The 19,606-nt window shown below is 37.5% G+C and overlaps 1 protein-coding gene across 3 annotated transcripts in view; it reads right to left on the bottom strand.

Moving 5' to 3' along the window:
• The window catches only part of sema6cb (semaphorin 6Cb), a 292,529-nt gene that overhangs the window by 25,823 nt on the left and 247,100 nt on the right, over nt 1-19,606 (bottom strand). For 2 of the 3 annotated variants that reach the window (XM_057835206.1, XM_057835207.1), the window contains 5 exons: nt 18,807-18,944; nt 17,710-17,787; nt 15,678-15,736; nt 8,496-8,546; nt 5,766-5,906 (listed from right to left, as the gene is read on the bottom strand). In XM_057835206.1, the coding sequence (XP_057691189.1) occupies nt 5,766-5,906; nt 8,496-8,546; nt 15,678-15,736; nt 17,710-17,787; nt 18,807-18,944 (467 nt within the window). The remainder of the gene's footprint in view (nt 1-5,765; nt 5,907-8,495; nt 8,547-15,677; nt 15,737-17,709; nt 17,788-18,806; nt 18,945-19,606) is intronic. The other variant, XM_057835208.1, reaches the window with a different exon arrangement.

The following is a 19,606-nucleotide window of genomic DNA, read 5'->3' as shown; positions in this document are numbered from 1 at the left end:
TGTTTGAATAATTTTCCTCTAGCTACAAACGTAACAATTAGCACAACTGCTAAATCGTAAAAAAAAAAAAAAAATACTAGCTTAAGAAATAGCGCATTATTTCATTTAGTTTTTTAGCTGTACGCAGTGCTTGTGCTAGCATAATAAGGTCTGTAAATTTGATGACGTTTAGCCAAACTAGCCTTAGTTTTTATTAGCTAAATTTAAAATGTGCTTCAGCTATGTTTGGTAAGTGTCAATTCGGATAATTATTTATATGCTAATGCTAAATTACAGCGTTTAGCTTTCAAATGTTTGATGAATTTTCCTCTAGCTACTAACGTAACGATTAGCACAACTGCTAAATCATACAAAATATATGAGCTTAGCTAACAGTGGAAGATGCTAGTTAGGCGTAAGCTGTTTGTACTATTAGCCATTTTCTTAGCCCGCTAGTGCTAACATGATAAAATGGCGGTTGGTCACGTGTGTATGTTCGGAGCGCTAACAACTCATGCACGCGCCTATAGATCGACATATATAGAGAGCTAGATGCGAGAAGTCTGGGTAAGTGACGGGCGGGCATCTTTAGGAAGTGGACAAACTATTAATGTGGCAATGATTACAGCTGGATGTTGACTTATTGGGTGCTATTGACAGCGCTAGAACGAACGTTCATTCGCTGCCAACCCTCCCACTGCAAATGGATTTGGATGTCTACTAATGATAAACTCGTGATGTACTCATTTAAATTCAGTCAGTGTCATTCAAAGAGTTAATTTACTACATCTTGGATATTAATGAATAACCAAGCTGTTTGGAATTAATAGCTATTTTAACGTACACGCTCCATTTTAACTTTAACGTTACGTTTATTGAATGGCACTGACATAAAATGGCCGACAAGTGATAACGTCCGTCCCGATTGGCGCGCATTACCTCTCTCCCTCCACCCATCTATATATGTGTGACATTTAATTTAGATATTGCATATATAGAGCGCCTTATGTGAAACGTCAGCAGGGTTAGTAACTATCAGCCATCTTAAAACAGCGGACAAACCAATGTAAAAATGGCTAGTAATCAGGCTGGATGTTGAAAAAAAAAAAAAAAATCTAGGGCTGTCAAATGATTAAAATTTTTAATCGAGTTAATCACAGCTTAAAAATTAATTAATCGTAATTAATCGCAATTCAAACCATCTCTAAAATATGCCATATTTTTCTGTAAATTATTGTTGGAATGGAAAGATAAGACAAGACGGATATATACATTCAACATACTGTACATAAGTACTGTATTTTTTTATTATAACAATAAATCCACAAGATGGCATTAACATTTTTGACATTCTTTCTGTGAAAGGGATCCACAGATAGAAAGACTTGTAATTCTTAAAGAATAAATGTGAGTTTGTATATTGTGACTAAATATTGCCATCTAGTGTATTTGTTGAGCTTTCAGTAAATGATACTGTAGCGATTTAACTTCTACCAAATGCATGATGGGTGCAACCATGACTGTGTGTGGTGCCCGCAAATGCTATATCTTCTCTGCGTTGTGTGCAATACATGGTGTTAAGAAAAGATCAACTTTATCTTTTATTTTCCCACGTCGATTCCCACACAAATTATAGTTATTGTATGAGAGATGTCAATTAAAAGCACAGCTGCACTGAATGCCTGTATCTACTCCAATCACTTTATGCTGTCTCTTAGCACAGTGTATAAGTAAAACTGCGCCATTGTAGGCTGTTTGCGGTAATGCATGAGTGGGTCGTTCCACGCATGCGTCAATTGCGTTAAATATTTTAACGTGATAAATTAAAAAAATTAATTATTGCCCGTTAACGCGATAAATTTCACAGCCCTAATATAATCTAGGGCTGCAGCTATCGAATATTTTAGTAATCGAGTAATCGACTGAAAATTCTATCGATTAATCGAGTAATCGGATAAAACAAATATATTTTTAGGTGAAGAGCAATTATAGATATACATGAGAAAACAAGACATTTTATCATTTTCAGTCAATCAATGTCTTTATTTTTTATGTATATTGTTGAAAACAGCCAACAATTGCATCTCAGATGTAACTAGAATTAAAAAAAAAAAAAAAAGACTAATTAACTGCTTTCACTCAAAAAACCTTTAGATCTTATTTTAAAAAAAAAATATATATATATATATAAATATATATATATATATATATACACACCTAAAAATGCCTTTACGCTTGATAACACACATCACTTAAAAGTTAGGATTTTTTTCCCACGTTTTTCAATTGAATTTCTATTTGTGTCAAGCCATTTTTAAGTTCTAGTTAAGTTTTAAGTTAGTCTAAACTGTAAGTCCTGATAGGATTTTGAGTTTTTGCACTGTTCAAAATAAATGTATGATACAGGCTGTATTGGAGCACATTAGGGACTAGTGCTATTTGGTGTTTTATCCAGCAATGACTACTGAGCTAAAATTGATAGTTAGCATTATTGAGTTTTTATTTGACACCCTCATCACTCCACAACGCTATGTTATGTTAAAGCCTGTATGTAAGACACGTTAGCCACGCATCGAAAGTGGTCTTAATTAATTGAAACCTAGCCCTCCGCAGGGCTAACGTAAGATGAGCTAGTAGTGACAGTAACGTTAATCTTATATATTAGCGCTTAGCGTTTCTTTATTAGCGTTTAGCGCTCTACTGCTTTAAGATGGCGGCTGTTTGCTAACGCTGCCCAGACGCGGCCTAGTCTGTCAATAAGCATCTAGTTCAACATACATGTGATCTTTATGAGACTCATCAGACGCTAGCTGCAACTAACGTAGCATGTGCGGGCTAGTATTTAGCAACGTCGGCGTCGTTTGTAGCGGTTGTCGGCTGCAGTAAATTTTTTAAATTTTTTTCCCCTTCCTCCTCTCCGCACGTGACATCAGCGCGTTGTCCCGCATTAAAAGTAGTCCGAGCAAAACGTGATGCTTAGAGCTGTCAAAATAAACGATTACTCGAGGTGAATAAAATTACTCGGATCAGTTTTTAAACTCGAGTTGCTCGAGTATTCGTTTCAGCTCTAATATAATCATTAACTCATCGGCTTGTGATTGGCTACTATTGACGTCGTTGGACGTCCAATCCATTTTACAAGTCATTTGCTGCCACCCTCCCACGCTTACTCATTATAAACCGGTTAAATATAGCTATTTGAAAGTACACGCTCCATTAACTATAATGTTATTTTATCAAATGGCACTGAGATAACATGGCCGTCAAGCGATAACATCTGTCCTGATTAGCTCATAAAGCGCATTACTGCTCTCCGCTTACCCATCTCTATAAATGTTATGTCTAACTTAGATATTTTTATAGAGTGCAGTATGTGAAAAGTCAGCGTCAGCTTCGTAGTAACCGGCGGCCATCTTAAAGCAGTGGACATTAACATAAACGTATTAACATGGCTATAATTCAGGACGGATGTTAAAAAAGACCAAAAACATAACTTATTGGCTGCCATTGGAGAGCACTAGATGTCCAATCCATTTGAAGTGGGAGGGGTGGCGGCAAATTAGTTCATTTGCTGCCAACCCTCCCACTTCAAAGTGATAAACTCATTAAAATTCACAGCAGAGATATAAAAAGAGCCACACACACACACTGACAAGCATAAAGCTCTACATATGTTATATGTATGCATGCCCTCACAAAAGCCAAGCACTTCCTGCGCAGCGGGAAGTTTCCGCCCACTCTTAAAGCGACAGTACACACGGAAGTCACCCGACGTGATTTCGACGTGTCGACTGAAGATTTAAGGTGAGAGGGCAAGGTCGGGGGGTTGGAGGCTTGTGATTGGGTAGATTTTAGTTAGAGGGGGCGGGGCTAGCAGGTGGGTCAAGCGGAGGAAATAGGGGATTGTCACTGTGGGCCCAATCAAATATTTACAAACAAAAAAAAAATTTTTTTTTTTTTTACATATATTAAGTCATTGCTTATACAGTCCATATTCAAGGATTTATGTCATATAAAGCTCGAAAATCAATATTTTTGTAATGTGAATATATGTCACATTTTTAACATGCAATTTTATATATTGGTGTGAGGGCGACCATGGTGAAATGACAGTATAGCAATTATATTAAATGGACAACTATTTACTAAATAATCAATTAGATTGTTGAACTGACAATTGTCTATATCTCCTTTTAAAATTAGTTTTTAATATATTTGCTCAGATTTTGTTTAAAAAAAAAAAGTAAAAAAAAAAAAAAAAATTTATTTGCTTTTTTCCCATACACTTAAATGAATAGTAAATATTCATATACATGTATTCCTGCCATTTAATAATTATGTCATATTACGGTAATATTATAATGCGTGTTTATTTGTTTGCAAACGTTGAGCTAAAAATGTCAAAATCTCCTCATTTATTTATTTAGTTTAAAAATTGTATTAATTTTTTTCCAATTTAAATAAAATAAACACATAATAAAATTTGAAAATATTAGTATTTTAAAATTTTTTGGGGTTAACATACACAAAAAGCTAATAAACAAATATGTCAAAAGCCCCATTGTATTATTTTAAAATTCGTATTCATTGTTTTCGGCATTTTTATTTAAATAAAAACAATACTCTAATTTTTTTGCAAATTTTCTTAATTTTGTTTTTAATTGCGTTAAAAATAAATAAAAAAAAACCTTAAAATAAAGCCCAAAAATGTCACAGTCCCCCTTTTTTGAAATTTTTATTATATTAATATTATATTGTTATATTTATTATATTTGTATTGTGCATTTTTACATAGTATAGTGCATTTCTATATTTTGTTTCTATTTTTTTATTTACCTATTTTAAATTTCATTATTGTAATACTATGGTTAATAATAATATTTAATAATAATAAATATAATGTGATAATATTTATTATTTAAAATAAGGTTTATTAAATTTCAATTTAATCAAAATTTCAATTTTTATTTAAATAAAATATTCTTATTTTCAATTTGTTCAATTGCGTAAAAAATGTTTTTTTCATTTTCTCATTTAATAACGCATAATATAATTATTATGTTATCGTATTACTTTATTATATTAATATTAAAATCAGAATTTTGCATACATTTCATTGTATAAAAAAATACACAATAAAAACAATTGTTAACAATAAATATTCTCTTCAAAAATGTTTTTAAAATTTTTTTATTCCCAATTTTTTTTTTTATCATCTTCAATAAAAGCACTATGCTTATTTTCATCATCAAAATGAGGTCCGACTTTTAATATTTACAATCGTTTTTTGGCTGCTATTTATTGCCGTCAGGTCACGTGACCCTCATCCGTCCAATCCGCCGCAACGTTGCTCAAAATCAAAGCCCTCTCCCTCTTTTTATCCTCCATTTCTAATATTCCGTGTGTTATCCTAGACGCGACCCGATTCCGTCGCTGTCGATTGGTCAACTTTTTCATATTTAATGAGCGTCTGCTCCATACGGACATTAGCATATTAAAGAGCGGCGTCAGCGCTTCTACGCCGTGACCTGCTAAACTTCTCAATATTCATAAAAAGGATGAAATAATGTTTGTTTGTCAGAGAGGCCATCTGTCGGGAGCCGCTTTCAAACTTTTTTTTTGGCTCGGTTGCCATGGTTTCAAAAAGTAGAACGTTCATACCGCCGGACGGCGCTAATGACGATGGAGTTTTAGCGAAGTTTGAGGTGAAATCATTTTTCATAGTCAGGTGTTAAAGGGGCCCAGCAGCTCAGAGTGCACAGAGGACGCAAGCCCCTCCCCCTTACCCTCCATCTCCACACTGATCGGCTCCGAGTCAGGTGACCCTGGCTCCCCCTGGTAGGGAGGGCCCTCCGCAACCGGACCTCTTTGGGGGTCACCTGCCTCCTTTTGATTGGACGCCGCGCCGCTCGCGGGTGTGGCCTTCCCTGTGGTGTCGCAGCGGAGGGAGGGAGGGAGAGGAAAGGGGAGGGGCAACACAGTCATCGGTTAGTGAGCCGTCCGTCCGCTTCCCGGTCGGGCGCTAGAGCGTGACGTTTTTGGCTGTCACTGGGCGGACATATTGTCGCCGCGTGCTTGATAGCATCATTAGCGCCCTCCTGTTTAGCAGCGGGCTAACTGGCTCGTAAAGGAAGAAAAAAGGCGCCCGTTTGTCATCTCGCTGGCGGCGTGCCACCATGTTGCCATCTGTGCCGAGATTTTTAAATGCTGCGGTGATTTTTCAGCGCCATTGACGAGGATAGGCGTCTAATCTAGTCCGAATAGATTGGACGTATATCGCCGTCAATGGCAGTTTGGAAATTAGACTTACTGTATTCATGCGTGTTATTAGTGCCCCCCCCCACCCCCTTTTTTTATTTACAAAAAAAATGTTTTTTAAATCAATACATTGAAGTGATTATTTGGGTCTTCCATTTTTGTTTTTTATCGAAAATATTAAAAGATTAATAATAATATCAAATAAACTTTTTACTGAAATATTTTAGAAATACAAGATTCACTGTATTTTTCCATTTCAAAAAAGTTAGAATGCATTACAAGTTGGTGTTTCAGCTTAAATATATATTTTAAGCAATTAAAATAATATAATTTCAAATATATATATATTTTCTGATTATATTTTATTTACTGTTTTTTTTCATTTTTTAGCAAATAAAAATAGTTTGAAAAAATTTGTAAAAGAAAATAGGTTTTTTCTTTGTTAGAAAAGAAACCCAACAAAATTCAGTTACATACTTTTACATACGTGATTTTTTAAAATCTAAAATACATTTAGAAAAATTTGAAGTTTTATTATTTAATTCTTAAAATTGATGTATTTTTTAAAATCTTAATAATATAACATTTAAAAAAATAAATATGAGTAAACAGGTAATTTAAAAGTTTTTTAAAAATAAATATATATTTTTAAAAAATCAATTTTTTAATTTGTTTTTTCCATTAGTTTTTTGTATCTAAAAATATATATTTTTTAAAATTAGTATTTTTTGTTATTAATTTTTTCAATTAATTGTTATTTTTATAATATATATATATATATCTATATATATATATATATTTTTTTTTAGAATTGAAACATATATTAAAAAAATCAATCACATATTTGTTGTATTTTCCATGTTTTTTAAATCTAAAATATATTTAAAAAATAGTAAACGTTTTTATTTTCAAAATTCTATTTTTGCCATGTGACATATTTTTCAAAATAAATAGGAGTAAATGGGATAATTTATTTTTTTTAATGAATCAAAATATTTTTAAAATTCAAATATTGTATTTTCCATTTAAAAAAAAATCTAAAATATATATAAAAAACAGAATTCATATAATATACATTTTTTAAGATAAATATGAACATGAGATGAGAATTTTTTAGAATAAATCTAAATATATATTTTTTAAAAATCTATCAAATATTTTTTGTATTTTCAATTTTTTCAAAAAATCTAAAATATATTTTCAAAAATAATTAAAAACATTTTTTTTTTAAAACATTTTTTTAATCATAAATCAAATAGTTTTTAAAATAAATAGGAGTAAATAGGATAATTTATAGTTGTTGTTGTTCTTTCTTTTTTTTTAGAATAACTATTAATAAATAATTAAATATTGTATTTTCCATGATTTTTTAAACGTAAAATGTTTAGATTTTTTCCCCCAAATTTAAAAATAAAATCAAATATTCATTGTATATTCCATTTTTGGTTTTTTAATCTAAAATATGTTTTTAAAATTTGAATATTTTTAAATTATTATGATTTTTTTTTTTTTTATTACTTTTTTTTTTTTTTTGAAATAAATTTTATAATATAGATATTTGAAAGAATTGGAGCAACTGGAGCAATTGGAGCTAATTGAGTTTTCTTTAAGGATAAATATAAATATATATTTTAAACAAAAATAATTTTTTTGTTGTATTTTCTATTTAAAAAAAAAATCTAAAATATACATTTTTAAAAATAGTAATAGTTTTATTTAATTTCTTTTAAATTACATAATGTTATTATAATATTTAAATAGGAATAAATTGGATAATTTACAGGGTTTTTTCATTTTGGAATAAATCGAAATATATATTTCAAACAATCAATTAAATATTGTATTTTCCATTTGTTTTTTTCATCTAAAATGTTTTGAATTTTTTTTTTTCCCCAAAATTAAAAATCAAATTGATTATCAACCATGAGGAGGCATTCTATCAATAGTTCCCCAAAAATTGGACATCTATCGCCGTCAAGTCTCGTTTGGTATTAGCCGCATTATCGCTCAGTCACTCCACGTCATGAACGAAAATCTACGCCTTCGTGCTAGCCTGGCAGGCTGTGACGAACAAGAGCAATTCCCACCCCCCGGGTGGGATCGAAACGCCCGATACTTGATTCCCGGCACGTCGCTGAGCCAAATGAGACGCGACAGCGACGGCGGTCCTAGGGGACCGATGCCATTAAGGACAACGGCCGCCGTGTTTAAGCTGTCACCGAGAAAGATTCCGGAAGATTCCGCATTGGCGGACTCACCGTAAGCCGTGTCCAGAGGCGTGTTGTGCTTGCGCGTTGTTGCCAGGACATCTGAAGATGACAAAGAAAATATGGAGTTTGAGTTTTTTTTCTTCAAGGGGGCGCTAAGCAGTATGTAGAAAGGATTAAGATGTTGTAATGTCTCCATCTGTGGTCACTTCATGTTAATTTCTGGCTGGTTAGGGGGCATTTCTAAGTCACTTCCTATAGATTTTAAGTCACTTCCTGTTAATTGTGGGGCCTGATGAGGCCACTTCCTGTTTTTAGGTCTCTTCCAGCTAGCTTCAAGGCATTTCCAAGTCACTTCCTGTTGATTTCAGGTAACGTTTTGATGATTTTGGGTTTTCCCAGGTCACTTCCCGTCACTTCCTGTTTAATGGTCTCTTCTGGCTGGTTAGGGGGCATTTCTAGGTCACTTCCTGTACATTTTAGATCACTTCCTTTTAGTTTTGGATCATTTCTATTTCACTTCCTGTAGATTTTAGCCCACTTCCTGTTGATTTTGGAGCATTTATAGGTCACTTCCAGTAGATGTTAGCTTACTTCCTGTTAATTTGGGGTAATTATGGAGTCACTTCCTGTTGACTGGTCTCTTCTGCCTTTTTTTCGGGGCATTTTCAAGTCACTTCCTGTACAATTTAGGTCACTTCCTGTTAATTTTGGGGCATTATGGGGTCATTTCCTGTTAATTGTCTCTTCTGGCTTATTTGGGGCATTTACAAGTCACTTTCATTTTAGGTCGCTCCCTGTTAATTTTGGGGCATTCCTGGGTCACTTCCTGTTAATTTTGGGCAATCTGACGTCAATTCCTGTTTAACGGTCTCTTCTGGCTAATTTTGGAGAAATTAGAAGTCACTTCCTGTTGATTTCGGGTCACTTTTTGATGATTGGGGAGCATTCTTTGATCACTTCCTGTCAATTCTGGGCTCTTTGGCGTCACCTCCTGTTTACTGGTCTTTTCAGGTTGCTTTTGGGGCATTCCAATGTCACTTCCTATTAATTTTGGGAACTTCAGTGTCATTTTCTGTATATTCCTAGGTCACGTCCTGTTAATTTTGGGGATGTTGGGTTCACTTCCTGTATATTTCTGGGTCACTTCCTGTTCACTGGTCTCTTCATGCTGATACTGGGGCATTCCTAGGTCACTTCCTATTAATTTTGGGCACTTTAGTGTCATTTTCTGTATATACCAGGTCACTTCCTGTTAATTTTGGGCACTTTGGGGTCACTTCCTATATATTCCTGGGTCACTTCCTGTAAATTTTGGGCACTTTGGCATCACTTCCTGTTAATTTTGGGCACTTTGGGGTCACTTCCTATATTTTTCTGTGTCACTTCCTGTTCGCTAATCTCTTTGGGCTGATTTTGGGGCATTCCTATGTCACTTCCTGTTCATTTTGGGCACGTTAGGGTCACTTCCTATTAATTTTGGGCATGTTGGGGTCACTTCCTGTAAATTTTTGGGTCACTTACTGTTTACTGGTCTCTTCAGGCAGATTCTGGGGCATTCCTAGGCCACTTCCTATTAATTTTGGGCACTTTAGTGTCATTTTCTGTATATTCCTAGGTCACTTCCTGTCAATTTTGGGCACGTTAGTGTCACTTCCTGTATATTCCTGGATCACTTCCTGTTAATTTTGGGCACTTTGGCATCACTTTCTGTTAATTTTGGGCACCTTGGGGTCACTTCCTATATTTTTCTGTGTCACTTCCTGTTCGTTGGTCTCTTCAGGCTGATTTTGGGGCATTCCTATGTCACTTCCTGTTCATTTTCGGCACATTAGGGTCCCTTCCTGTTAATTTTGGGCATGTTGGGGTCACTTCCTGTAAATTTCTGGGTCACTTCCTGTTCACTGGTCTCTTCAGGCTGATTTTGGGGCATTCCCATGTCACTTCCTGTTAAATTTGGACATTTTGAGGTCACTTCCTGTACATTCCTAGATCACTTCCTGTTTACTGGTCTCTTCAGGCTGATTTTGGGGCATTCCTAGGTCACTTCCTATAAATTTTGGGCACCTTGGGGTCACATCCTATATTTTTCTGTCACTTCCTGTTCACTGGTCTCTTCAGGCTGATTTTGGGGCATTCCTATGTCACTTCCTGTTCATTTTGGGCACGTTAGGGTCACTTCCTGTTAATTTTCGGTATGTTGGGGTCACTTCCTGTAAATTTCTGGGTCACTTCCTGTTCACTGGTCTCTTCAGGCTGATTTTGGGGCATTCCTATGTCACTTCCTGTTCATTTTGGGCACGTTAGGGTCACTTCCTGTTAATTTTCGGCATGTTGGGGTCACTTCCTGTAATTTTCTGGGTCACTTCCTGTTCACTGGTCTCTTCAGGCTGATTTTGGGGTATTCCCATGTCACTTCCTGTTGAATTTGGACATTTTGAGGTCACTTCCTGTACATTCCTATATCACATACTGTTAATTTCGGGCATTTTGGCGTCACTTCCTGTTTACTGGTCTCTTCAGGCTGATTTTGGGGCATTCGTAGGTCACTTCCTATTAATTATGGGCACGTTAGTGTCATTTCCTGTATATTCCTGGGTCACTTCTTGTTAATTTTGGGCACTTTGGCATCACTTCCTGTTAATTTTGGGCACCTTGGGGTCACTTCCTATATTTTTCTGTGTCACTTCCTGTTCGCTAGTCTCTTCAGGCTGATTTTGGGGCATTCCTATGTCACTTCCTGTCAGTTTTGGACATTTTGAGGTCACGTCCTGTACATTCCTAGATCGCATACTGTTAATTTTGGGGATTTTGGCGTCACTTCCTGTTTACTGGTCTCTTCAGGCTGATTTTGAGGCATTCCTAGGCCACTTCCTATGAATTTTGGGCATGTTAGTGTCACTTCCTGTATATTCCGTGGTCACTTCCTGTTAATTTTGGGCACCTTGGGGTCACTTCCTATATTTTTCTGTGTCACTTTCTGTTCTCTGGTCTCTTCAGGCTGATTTTGGGGCATTCCTATGTCACTTCCTGTTAACTTTGGGCACGTTAGGGTCACTTCCTATCAATTTTGGGCATGTTGGGGTCACTTCCTGTAAATTTTTGGGTCACTTCCTGTTCACTGGTCTCTTCAGGCTGATTTTGAGGCATTCTTATGTCACTTCCTGTTGATTTTGGACACTTTGAGGTCACTTCCTGTACAGTCCTAGATCACATCCTGTTAATTTTGGGCATTTTGGCGTCACTTCCTGTTTACTGGTCTCTTCCGAATTCCTTGCTAACTCATTGGCTGCCATCTAGGGGGCAAATGAATGAATAACTGTGGACACAAAAGTGAACCAAGAGCAGTAGAGCACGCAATCAATCACACAAATCTACGGTTTTAGAGGGTGAATGTCAAAATAAAAGCATGCGATTTTGTATGTACAGTATGAATAAGCTACAACGTTCCTGTCAGGCAGAACAACCTTCTGGCGGCTCGCATCCAGCCCGCGGGCCGTACATTCGATACCATTGACATTAACAACCTTGTCGTAGCACGCCGGCTAGTTAGCGCCAACTCGCGTCAGACTGTCGGAGTTAAGTCTTTTTAATTGCGCCGAGTTGACAGACAATCAGTTTGGCGTCAGTCGGCCGTGAAGAACGTTCCGGACCCGACGCTTATTATTCCGTGCTTACACGTAACTAATAACATCGGCGGGCTAGAGGAAAAAACAAACGTCAATCTCGTCGTCATTAGCATGAAGCATTAGCATGTTGCAGTCGGGCGGGGGAGCGTCAAGCGTCGCGATCCCGTCTGGAAAATTCCTTTTAATCTTTCCGCTCGGGTGAAGCGTTTGTCATCGGGTGTTTTTATCGCTTGTTTGAGCGGCGACAACAGAAGATGAATCCTAGTAGAAAGCGGGAATCCTTGTTGTTTTGTCGTTATCTACAATGCTCAAGAGGGAAAGTAGATTTCCAGGTTTATTGGCGGCCATTTTGGGGCATTTCTGGTCACTTTCTGATAGTTTTGGGGCATTCCTGGGTCATTTGCTGTACAATTTGGGTCACTTCCTGGTAATTTTGGGGGCACTGAGGCATCACTTCATGTTTATTTTTCCTCTTTTGGCTAATTTTGGGGCATTTACAAGTCACTTCCTGTTGATTTCAGGTCACCTTTTATTGATTTGGGGTCACTTCCTGCCAGTTTTTGGCACTTTGGCGTCACTTCCTGTTTACTGGTCTCTTTAGGCTAGTTATAGGGCATTTCCAAGTCACTTCCTGTACAATTTGGGTCACTCCCTGTTAATTTTGTGGGTGTTATGTGGTCACTTCCTGTTTATTGGTCTTTTCTGGCTTATTTTGAGGCATTCCTGGGCCACTTCCTGTACATTGTGGCTCACTTTACATTAATTTTGGGGAATTATAGGGGTATTTTCTGTCAGTTTTGGGGCTTTCTGGTATCACTATTAGTTTCTTTTGGCTAGTTTTGGGGCATTTCAAAGTCACTTCCTGTTGATTTCAGGACACTTCCTGCAAATTTCAGGGGCATTCTGAGGTCACTTCCCGTTTACTGGTCTCTTTCAGCTCATTTTGGGGCACTTCTACGTCACTTCCTGTTACTTTTGGGCATGTTGGGATCACTTCCTGTATATTGTGGATCATTTCCTTTAAAGTTTTAGGAAATTATGGGGTCACTTCCTGTTTATTGGTGTATGAAGGCTGGTTTTGGGGCACTCCTGGGTCAATTCCAGTCTAATTTGGGTCATATCCAGTTAATTTTGGGGAAGTATAGGGTCACTTCCTGTTTATTAGTCTCTTCTTGCTAATTTTGGGCCATTTCCAAGTCACTTCCTGTTGATTTTAGCTGACTTTCTGATGATTTCGGAGCATTCCTGGGTCACTTTCTGTAAATTGCAGGCTACTTCCGGTTAATTTGGGGCATTATGGGGTCACTTCCTTTTTAATGGTCTCTTCTGGCTTATTTTGGAGATTTTTCAAGTTACTTCCTGTTGATTTCAGGTCACTTTCCGTACATTGTGGGTCAGTTCCTGTTAATTTTCTGGATTTTTGGAGTCACTTCCTGTCTATTGGTCTCTTTCAGCTAATTTTGGGGCATTTCCAAGTCAGTTGCTGTTGATTTTAGGTCACTTTTTGATGATTTGGGGCATTCTATGGTCACTTCCTGTACAGTGTAGGTCACTTGCCGTTTGATGGTGTATTTTGACTGGTTTTGAGACATTCCTGGGTAACTTCCTGTCCAATTTGTGTCACTTTCTGTATATTTAGGGGCATTATGGTGTCACTTCCTGTTATTGGTCTATTCTGGCAGGTTTTTGGGTATTTCCATGTCAATTCCTGATGATTTTTGAGCATTCCAGTGTCACTTCCTGTAAAATGTAGGTCATTTGCTGTCTGTTGGTGTATTCTGGCTGGTTTTGGGACATTCCAGGGTCACTTCCTGTCCAGTTTGGGTCACTTCCTGTTTATTAGTCTCGTTTGGCTAATTTTGGGGGCATTTCCAAGTCAATTCCTTTTCATTTCAGGTCACTGATGATCTGGAGGCATTCCAGGGTCACTTCCTGTACATTTTTGTCACTTCCTGTTAGTTTTGGGGCATACTGGCACTTTTTGGGGGGCTTTTGCAGCTTATTTTGGGGCATTTCCATGTCACTTCTTGTACAGTTAGGGTAATCTATTAATTTTGGAGCATTATGGGGTCACTTCCTGTTTATTGGTATCTTCTTGCTTATTTTGGGGCTTTTTTCAAGTCAATTCCTGTTGATTTCAGGTCACTTTTAATGAAATTGGGGCCTTCCTGGGTCACTTCCTGTAAATTGTAGGCAACTTTCTTTTCATTTTGGGCATTTGGTGTCACTTCCTGTTTATGGGTCTCTTCTAGCTTATTTTGGGGATCTTTCAAGTCACTTCCTGATTATTTTGGGTCACTTCCTGTTAATTTTCTGGATTTTTGGAGTCACTTCCTGTTTATTGGTCTCTTCCAGCTGATTTTGGGGCATTTCCAAGTCACTTCCTCTTGAGTTTAGATCACGTTCTGATGATTTTGGAGAATTCCTGGGTCACCTCCTGTTTAATAGTCTCTTCTGGCTTATTGTGGGGATTTTTCAAGTTACTTCCTGTTGATTTCAGGTCATTTCTAGGTCAGTTTCTGTACATTGTGGGTCACTTCTTGGGAATTACCGGTATCTAGATTTTTGGGGTCACTTCCTGTTTATTGGTCTCTTTCAGCTTATTTTGGGGCATTTCCACGTCACTTCCAGTTGTATTCAGGTCACTTCATATTTATTGGTCTATTCTGGCTAATTATAGTGCATTTTCAAGTCACATCCTGAGGAGTTGGGGGCAGTCTTGGGTCACTTCCTGTATATTTCGGTCACTTCCTGTTAATTTTGGAGCATTCTAGCACCACTTCCTGTTTATTGGTCTCTTCCAGCTGATTTTGGGGCATTTACAAGTCACTTCCTGTTGATTTCAGGTCAGTTTTTTAATAATTTGGGTGCTTTCTTAAGTCACTTCCTGTAAATTGTGGGTTACTTCCTGTTTGTCGTCTCTTCTTGTCTTTGATTTCAGGTCACTTCTAGGTCACTTTCTGTACATTGTGGGTCTCTTCCTGTTAATTATCTGGATTTTTGGAGTCACCTCCTGTTTATTGGTCTGTTTCAGTTAATTTTGGGGCATTTCCAAGTCACTTTCTGTTGATTTTAGGTCACATTCTGTTCATTTTGGGGCATTATGGGTTCACTTCCTATTTATTGTCTCATCTGGCTAATTTTAGCGTATTTCCAAGTCACTTCCTGAGGATTTGGGGGCATTCTTTGGTAACTTCCAATACATTTCGGTCACTTCCTGTTAATTTTGGAGCATTCTGACATCACTTCCTGTTTATTAGTCTCTCCCAGCTGATTGTGGGGCATTTCCAAGACACTTCCTGTACAATGTGGATCACTTCCTATTAATTTTGGGGCATTATGGGCTCACTTCCTGTTTCTGGGTCTCTTCTGGCTTATTTTGGGGATTTTCAAGTCACTTCTTCTTGATTTTAGGTCATGTTCTGTTCTTTTTGGGGCATTTCTTGGTCACGTCCCCTTTCAACTCATTGGCTGCCATTGTCGGTGCTAGAAGTCCAATCCATTTGGAGTGGAAGTGGCTTTCAGAAGCCCAAATGGTCCATGACAAAGACAACTCCGACACCTCTGGATTATGTCTTACGACTTTTTAAAAAATGTGACTCACCGTGACAGGTGTCAGAATGTAGCGAAGCACCATTCTCCACTTCCTGCTCGAAGGCGCCTCTGATTGGACACACCAAACACACGTGTTAGCAAGTGATGCTACCTATGTCACACGGTGTGATAACAATATATAACACGTGGTGTTTTTTTTTGTTGACATCTTGTAGATTCCCTTCCTGTTCAACACTGCTGCTGTTTCCCTGCTGAAAAACATCCAGGTAGGCCACAGCAGAACGCGCTGTCATTTTCAGTTGAGACTACCTGCTGTGACTTTGAGCTGCTACAAAAAAAACAACCCAAAACTTTCTGGACCAAACTTTTTTTCTCATGTGCTGTGAAGGAGAACAACCTGTGCAGAACAACGCTAGCGATTTTCGTCATGCTCAACACTTGAAATAATACAGCCCTTCCCCAAAAAATGAAGGAAGCTGAATTTTTCGTGGCTTTGTGACATCTTTGTCACCAAAAGAAGAAGAGGTGATATGATAAAAGATCTTGTTCTGGAGCTCTGGTTGCTATGAGCGGCTAATCTTAAGAGATTTGTGTTGTTGGGATGACACCTGCGTCACTTTATAGAATAGGAATAGGAATTGGAATGAAGTTATGTAAAATATATAGTGATTAGAAAAAAGCTTTGAATCAAATTTTGTTAATACGGAGCCCCTAAAGGACACAGATAAAATTTAAGCAATCCTGTGTGCAACATAAACTATCTGGGGAAACATTAGCATTATTTAGCATTTAAGCTAACGGACATTTGCTATGCAAATTAGCCAGTTGATGAATTTTTTCAATTGGCAAACTTGCATAGCAAAAGTCCGGTAGTTTGAATGCTATAAAATGCTAATGCTTACAACAATTGGTTAACTTGCATAGCAAAAGTCTGCTATCTTATATGCAACATAATGCTAATGTTAACAACAACTGGCTAACTTGCATTGTTAAAGTCTGCTAGCTTAAATGCTATATAATGCTAATGTTTACAACAATTGGTTAACCTGCATTGTTAAAGTCCGCTAGCTTAAATGCTATTGAATACTAATGTTTCAACAATTGGCTAACTTACATAGCAAAAGTCCACTAGCTTAAATGCTATAAAATGATAATGTTTACAACAATTGGTTAACTTGCATAGCAAAAGTCTGCTAGCTTAAATGCAACATAATGCTAATGTTAACAACAATTGGCTAACTTGCATTGTTAAAGTCCGCTAGCTTAAATGCTATCGAATACTAATGTTTCAACAATTGGCTAGCTTAAATGCTATAAAATGCTAATGTTACAACAATTGACTGACTTGTATAGCAAACGTCCGCTAGCTTAAATGCTATAAAATGCTAATGTCTACAACAGTTGGGTAACTTGCATAGCAAACGTCCGCTAGCATAAATGCTATAAAATGCTAATGTCTACAACAGTTGGCTAACTTGCATAGCAACAGTTCGCTAGCTTATGTTTACAACAATTGTCTACCTTGCATAGCAAAAGTCCGCTATCTTAAATGAGTCCGCTATCTTAAATGCTATATAATCATGATGATGTTTTCAACAATTGGCTAACTTGTACAGCTGAAGTCCGCTAGCTCAAATGCTATATAATGCTAATGTTTACAACAATTGGCTATACTGCATAGCAAAAGTCCGCCAGCTCAAATGCTATATGCTAATATTTACCAAAACTGGCTAATTTGCATAGCAAAAGTCCACTAGCTTAAATGCTATAAAATGCTAATGTGTTCAACAATTGGCTAACTTGCATAGCAAAAGGCCGCTGATATAAATGCTATACCATGCCAATGTTTTCAACAATTGACTAACTTGCATAGCAATAGTCCGCCAGCTTAAATGCTATATGCTAATATTTACAAAGACTGGCTAACTCGGTTGGCAAAAGTCCTTTAGCTTAAATGCTATATAAATGCTAATGTTTACAACAATTGGCCAACTTGCACAGTAAAAGTCCGCTACCTTAAATGACCTATAATGCTAATGTTAAAAAAACAACAACTTTATTTTGGCAATGCAGCAACTTACTTTAACCCTGGCGTGACGGCGACACACTTCCCAGCCTTCAACCACACGCAGTATGGGTCACGAGAGGACAGGCAGTGTCTGCATAGCAACAAAAACATTTAAAAAACAAACAAACAAACAAAAAGTTGATGGCTACTGAAGTCAGTATGCATCTCGCCTAATACAATCATGTCCATAAATGGAGTTGTTTTTCACAGAAAAACGCTGACAGTTAGTTTTGCCTCAGATAATCATGGACTTTAACTGCCAACCAGCAAGGCTCATGACCTATTTTGCAAGATGCGCTAATCACCAAACAGACACCCTCCTTATCTGTACAGCATATAAGCAACGGCGACCTCTCTGTTCAGTGTGCATTTCACTACACAGCTTTTGTTCTGTCATTGAATGCACCCAGAAATTTCTGAAATTAAAACTGCGCAGTAGCCGTCTCACCTGAATTGAAAACGAACACGCGGACAACCTAAGAGACTTCCTCCAACACTACTTGTGATAAACTCATTTTCAGTTCACGGTTCTAGCTTTCTAGCGCTAGCTAGCTAGTACATATTGACCTTAATCCTGACTTAATTTTAATGTCAACGCAATGACTTTGATGGGAATGTCGCCCCTATCAAGTTACCAACAATGTTTCAGGGCGGCCATGTTGGTAGGGGCGATAAAAGGTCTTTTCATGTTTCTGCCTTGAATTGCAATGAGTTTATCAAGAGTAGCCCCGTCAACGCTAGCCATTTTCTTTTCATCAAAACAGCTTGACTGTTTGTACGTATTCATAGAACTGAGTCATCCGAGTCCTCCACGGACATTTAGGGTGTAAATGATGCGTGTCTCAGCCCCGCGGCCAGCTAGCGCCGCTTAAGTAGGACTCGCCGCTCCGCTTCCGTGCATTTTAGCCTCCTACAAAATCCGACCCGAGAACACACAAGCACCCCCTAATCTGGCTCCCGTTCAATCGGCCGGATCCAATCTGGCAGCCAAAGTGTTCGCAATGCGCTGGGGTTTCATCAATTCCCTCAAGGAGGAGAAATATTTCTCAGGAAAACGGGGGAGGGTGACAGAGTTGAACATTCTTTCCCCAAAATAGGATGAGAACTCACGTTTTGCAGTCGCTGTAGCGGTCGCAACGGCTGAGAGGCACGCGGATGACGCAGCCCGAGAAGGCCACGAAGAGTGCGTGGTGGTCCCGGTCCAGTTCCAGACCCAAAACGCGTCTGTCCTCACCTCTCACGTTGCATCTGAGGAAGCAGTTGATTTTCACAATTTGAAAGTTTGTCCAAGGTTTCGATAATTTTGCAACATTTCAAAAAAACGTCATGAAATAACTCAGTGGCGCCCTCTTAAAATTTTCAAAAAGAGCTCTTCTATTAGGTTTTTTTCAACGTAGCGCGATGAAATTTGGGGAGTCGATACCTTGTGCAAAACTGCTCCAAAAAGTCTCTTTGCCCCATGTTCCAAACTCAACAGCAAATTGGGTATTTTGGATTGAATGTGAAATTTATATCGAGTTACAAGGTGCATATCTGAGAAAATGGCACCATGGGAGTTAGTTGGTTCCTCCTCAAAATTGGTAAGACTGGTCATGAGGTGTATGAGATCTTAAGTTTTCAAAATGGTAAGTTTTCATTCAAGGGCGTTATCTGGGCTGAGTGCCAAAGTTGTCATTTTTTGGGGAGAAAACACAAAATTCCTTAAATGACTAATTACTAGAGCTGGCACGATTAATCGATTAACTCGAGTATTCGATTAGAAAAAAATATTCGAATTAAATTTTTCTGGTTCGAGTATTCGTTTAATCAAAGTGACGTTGTAAGGGTTAATTTTGAAAGTGCTTGCATTTAGTTTTATTGATTAGGGTGGATACACTGCCTTCTATTCGGCCTCAATTCACGTGGCTGAA

Source organism: Corythoichthys intestinalis, chromosome 4 (genome assembly GCF_030265065.1).
Source record: "Corythoichthys intestinalis isolate RoL2023-P3 chromosome 4, ASM3026506v1, whole genome shotgun sequence".
NCBI lineage: Eukaryota > Metazoa > Chordata > Actinopteri > Syngnathiformes > Syngnathidae > Corythoichthys > Corythoichthys intestinalis.
The sequence above is the reverse complement of the archived record's forward strand: the minus strand, read 5'-3'. Positions and strand labels throughout refer to the sequence as shown.